Source organism: Prionailurus bengalensis, chromosome A3 (genome assembly GCF_016509475.1).
Source record: "Prionailurus bengalensis isolate Pbe53 chromosome A3, Fcat_Pben_1.1_paternal_pri, whole genome shotgun sequence".
Classification (NCBI taxonomy): domain Eukaryota; kingdom Metazoa; phylum Chordata; class Mammalia; order Carnivora; family Felidae; genus Prionailurus; species Prionailurus bengalensis.
The window spans coordinates 27125906-27131079 of record NC_057354.1 but is presented as its reverse complement, the minus strand read 5'-3'; the positions used below and the strand labels follow the sequence as shown (position 1 = coordinate 27131079).

The 5174-nt window shown below is 56.3% G+C and overlaps 1 protein-coding gene across 1 annotated transcript; it reads left to right on the top strand.

Moving 5' to 3' along the window:
* Positions 1 to 1545: 1545 nt before the first annotated feature.
* On the top strand, positions 1546 to 3481 carry ID1 (inhibitor of DNA binding 1, HLH protein). Its single transcript, XM_043602648.1, has 2 exons — positions 1546 to 2801; positions 3026 to 3481. Exons 1-2 carry the CDS (start codon positions 2379 to 2381, stop codon positions 3065 to 3067), a joined length of 465 nt encoding a protein of 154 aa, XP_043458583.1. The 5' UTR covers positions 1546 to 2378; the 3' UTR covers positions 3068 to 3481.
* The last annotated feature ends 1693 nt before the right edge of the window (positions 3482 to 5174 follow it).

Genomic DNA, 5174 nt, shown 5'->3' with positions numbered 1-5174 from the left:
TGGCCATTCCACAGCACTGATGTTCCATTCATAGTGTATATGTTCCATTCATAGTTTACATAATGCCCCCGTTGGTGGACATTTAGGTTATTTCAAATTCCCCTCTTGCCAATAGCACCTCAGTGAACATCCTTGAGCAGATATCTTTGTGTCTGTGAGTGTAGGTTTCTCTGGAATTAATGCCAGCAGGTAGAATTGATCCGTCAATTAATAAACACTAGGTAATGAAATAATACTGTAATTTCCTCTGGCCAGTCATTGTCCTTCCAATTCTTCAGGAATTGTTTCGCACACCAAAAAGTTCTCTCTGGTCATTAGAAGATTGCTAAACAAGGCTTAGGGACTTTGGAGAGTTGGGGGGAGGGGTGGTAAAGGGGATGAGGAATCCAGTTAATTAATTAATAATGTGTCTCTCCTTTGAAGCTGGTCTCACTGATCAGTTTTCCTGGTTTCCCCACGTGGAGGCAGAAGCCAGGGTTTACTGGCCCTTCCCCTAGACTTCTGTGGGAAAAGCAAACCGGCCGATGCCCAGTGAATTAATTGCTGGTGGGGGGTGGGGAGGGACCATAATATCAATTCTGTCTTTGGTGGGCACAGTATTTTAGTCCTGCTAAAGCTGTGTGCCCTTGGGTGGCTATTGTAATCCACCATGTCCCCGCCTCTGGCCAATCTAGGCCTCTGGAGCAGACTGCCTACCCCGGCAGGAAGGGATTGCATTACAATAAAGTGCCCCTCTTATAATAATGCAGCCATTACAATAGCCATGGCTCTTGGGAGGCTTTTTGAGCCTCAGTTTCTTCCTTTCCAAAAAAACAACAGAGCCCCACTTGAGAGCTGGGGCCAGGGTTACAGAAGACGATAAGGGCAAACGCCTCACACACGGTGAAGTACACAGTGCCCGACTCGAACTCAGAGTTCAATAAGCCGTCACCTTTGTCATTATTATCAAAATACCAGGCAGATACTGTATTAGGAATCAGAGAGGGCCGAAGACCACCAACTTCACCCAGCTTCAGAGTTGGGATCAGAACTCTCCCCAGACGGGAGGGGAAGCTGGGGTGGATAAGGAGGTGAAGAAACGTCCCAGTGATCTGAGGTGTGGGCCTGGTGGGGCGATTCCCAGGTGTGGAGCCGGGAGGTAAGGTGACCCTTCCCAGCGACCGCGCCCGCGAGGAGCGCATTCCCAGCCTTCCCGCCTGCCCGAGGTCCGCAGGTGACTGGCCGAGCGGGGCTCAGTGGGGGAGCGCTCTAGCCGGGTTTGCAGTCTCCATGGCGACCGCCCGCGCGGCGCCAGCCTGACAGCCCGTCCCGGTTTTATGAATGGGTGACGTCACAGGCCTGGCGTCTAACGGTCTGAGCCGCTTGTTCAGACGCTGACACAGACCCGCCCGGGAGGTGGGGGGGGGGGGGGAGACTCGAGCTCCGCAGCTGCCGCGCCGTGGGAGGGAGACCCTGATCGGAGGTCTTGGGGGTGGGGGGGAGGGAGGGGACAGGAAACAGCCAAAAAAGGGAGAAAAATTCAAAAATAACTAGTTGATGCAGATATGGGTAATTTTTGCAGGGCGATGCAAACTTAGGGTAGAATCAGGGGATGCAGACCCCTCGGGGCTCCTTCTATCTAATTCGTGTCCCGGAGGACCAGCCCCCAATGCCAGAGGAAGACTTTCTCGAATTAATTGCTCCCAGCCCGAGGAGCCTGGGTATTAAAAAAAAAAAAAGGTCCCAGAAACATTAACCAGCAACTTTCTCTGGAAATTGGGTAAGGGAGACCAGCTCTGGGAAGCAGTGTGTGAAGGGGGGCCCGCTTTAAGTTTTGGTCCAAAGAGCCGGGAGATCAGGCTCCCAGAAGCCCAGGCCCTAGTCAAGGGCTCTCTAGATAACCCAGAGCCAGCCCCTTCCCCACGGGGGCCTCAGTTTCTCCCATCTATAAAAGGGAGCTGAGAGGTGAGAAAATGAACCTGAGAAAACGGATTGTTAAAGTCATTTTCCTGTCGGCAAAGCCTCCTCCGCGAGGAGCCCAAGGTAGCCCTCGCCTCCACTAGCCACCCCGCCCCGTGCCCTCCCACTCTCTCTGCTGCTGAGACTCGGGTTCCCTTTCCAAGGCCGCGAGGGTGCACAAGCAGAGCAGGAGGCGGAACCCAGAGGCGCTCGAGGCCACGCCTTGAGATCTCCCATTGGCTGCTTTTGAACCCCCTGAGCCCGCCTCTAGTGGGGTGTGTTGGGTTGGCGGGGGAGAGCCCGGCGTCTCTATAAAATGTGGGCTGCGGGGCTCAGACCTCGCCTTCTACAACCGTCTCTTCCCTGCTCCGGGGTCTCTCTTTACCTTCGCCCGGCGTCCTCTGTGCGCTTCGTTTCCCTCTTACTCCGACGCCAGAATCATGAAAGTCGCCACTGGCAGCGCCGCGGCCGCCGCGGGCCCCAGCTGCGCGCTGAAGGCCGGCAAGACCGCAGGCGGCGCGGGCGAGGTGGTGCGCTGTCTGTCCGAGCAGAGCGTGGCCATCTCGCGCTGCGCGGGGGGCGCCGGGGCGCGCCTGCCTGCCCTGCTCGACGAGCAGCAGGTGAATGTGCTGCTCTACGACATGAACGGCTGCTACTCGCGCCTCAAGGAGCTGGTGCCCACCCTCCCCCAGAACCGTAAGGTGAGCCGGGTGGAGATCCTCCAGCACGTCATCGACTACATCTGGGACCTGGAGTTGGAGCTGAACTCGGAATCCCAAGTCGGGACCCCCGGGGGCCGGGGGCTCCCCGCCCGGGCTCCGCTGAGCACCCTCAACGGCGAGATCAGCGCTCTGGCGGCCGAGGTGAGGTCCGAACTGGAGCACGAGAGCATTGTCCTTCTGCAGATGGGGAAACTGAGGCCCGGGGTGGGGGGAAACTTGGCCCGAGGTCGTCGCCCTCCTTTCGGGCACTTACTTGCCTACGCGAGATCGGAGAGAGCGCTCCCTTAACGCTTCTCTTGGGGAAGGGCTTGCAGCCTCGTCCCTTCCAACCTGCCCGTCTCACCTCTTCTCTCTCGTTCCCACAGGCGGCTTGTGTTCCAGCGGACGATCGCATTTTGTGTCGCTGAAGCGCCTCCCTCAAGGACTGGCAGACCCCAGCCCTCCAGGGAGCGAGAGGAATTCGTGCTCTCTGATCCTACCGAGCGCCTCGCCGGAGGTGGGGAGGAACAAGATTGAGATCAGCGACCGTGGGGCGCTTGCTGAATGCAGCCCAGGGTTGGCGGACTGAGAGGGCAGGCCGACCCTCCCCTCTACACCAACCAGCCACCAGAGACTTGGGGGACGGCCCCCCGTGTGTTTCTATTTTTTGAAAAGCAAACATTTTAAAAAATGGTCACGTTTGGTGCTTCTCAGATTTCTGAGGAAATTAATTGCTTTGTATTGTATATTACAATGATCACCGAGAATATTGTTTTACAATAGTTCTGTGGGGTGTTTTTGTTTTCGTTGTTGTTGTTATTAAACAAATACTTTAGACTGCGGTACAGTTGCAGTGACTTCTTGGACTCAGGGGAGGGCCTTGAGGGAGGGGGTTGACCCCTGACCCCATTCCCAGCTGGTGCTGGGAGGGGGGAGGGGGACTAGAAGGCCACATCTGGACTGTCGCTTTTACCGACCTGAACTGAGTGTTTTCCGGTGTCTTTAAAGTCCGTTCTTTTCCCATCACTGGCCATTTCCCTGCTCCCCAGTGTCATAAAATTAAATCCTCTAGACTTCTAGAGTCTTGCCAAGTGGTCATTGGGCCACCTGGGTCACCTGGGGAGGTTAAAATGCAGATCAACCTACTAAGTCCCCCTCCGGGTTGAGTATTCAAACAAACCGTGTAAGTTGGAGAACCAGGTCACTGGGCCACCTCCCTCTTCACCCGAGGTAGAGGAAGGGGAGATCTAAAGGGAAGACTTTCCCAGAGCCCCTCTGAGGTAGGACTTCTGTCACCCCATTTCCCAGTAGGAGGTGTCTCCCTGTTGGGCCGCCTAGCCCTGGATTGTAGCAGGCTGCCCTGGGGCTCCTGGCTTGTCCAAGTGGGTGAGCAAGTTGGCAGGGCCAGCCTGGGCACAGCTGCTGAGCCACCTGCTCTGGGTCCGGACTTGGCCCCCTCACCCTGGCCTGGGTATGCCAACAGCTCAGACAAACGTCTCTCCCTCCCCCAGGGTTCCCGTGTGGGCCAAGGAGTGGGCGAGTCCGTCCCTAGCTCCGGAGCAGGAAAAAGGTGTCACTCGCAAGGGACTATCTGCCTGGACATGTGTGAGTTTGTACACGGGGTGGCCCTGTGTGTGTGTGTGTGTGTGTGTGTGTGTGTGTGAGACAAGAGCCAACTAGTAATTCTCCCCCACGGGGCTGGGTCATCTGTTGGGGTACAGGCCTGGGAGTGTGGATAAGGATGTGCACGGGGGTGCGTGCAGGAGGGCAAATGTGAGCACATGTGTTCTACAGATAAGTGTGTGCAGCCGCCAGCCATTTGGGCTTGTGTGTTCTGCCTAAATGCATCATGGGCATCTCTGCATGGGTCTGGCTTGATGGATGGGTTTGTGTGTCCCAGAGATGTGGAACCGCACTGTGGGTTTCTAAGTGTGTAATTGTTCCGTAGGCCGGCTGGCATTCCTAGGCCTCCACTGGTCTGGGGTGGAGGTGTGGGCAGCTGTGTTCCGGCAAACCCTCCCTCAGGAGTTCAAGTACCCACCCTGGGAGCAATTATTAGGCCCTGGGGCACCACCCCTCAAGTATCCCTACCACGTGGGTTCCGGGGGAACAACCAAGCCCCCTGCCAGGGCAAAGAACTTGTCCCCCAGAGGGTAAGGCCTATTAATACATTTTCCAATAAATAGAATAAAGTAAACAGCACCTAGTACCACGAACCTGTTCCATGCTCCACTCTTTACATAGCGGATCCCATGGATCCCTGTGGGGCTAACGGCTGCATTCCAATTTACAAGAAACAGGCTCAGAAGGGATGAACAGCATCAGCAGCCAATGAAAGATTATCACCCATTGAGCACTAACATTGAGCCAGGTACCTTCCCACCCGGAGCACGTTATGGACTTAATCAAAGAACACGGGGGGGGGGGGGGGGGGGGCGCCTGGGTGGCGCAGTCGGTTAAGCGTCCGACTTCAGCCAGGTCACGATCTCGCGGTCCGTGGGTTCGAGCCCCGCGTCGGGCTCTGGGCTGATGGCT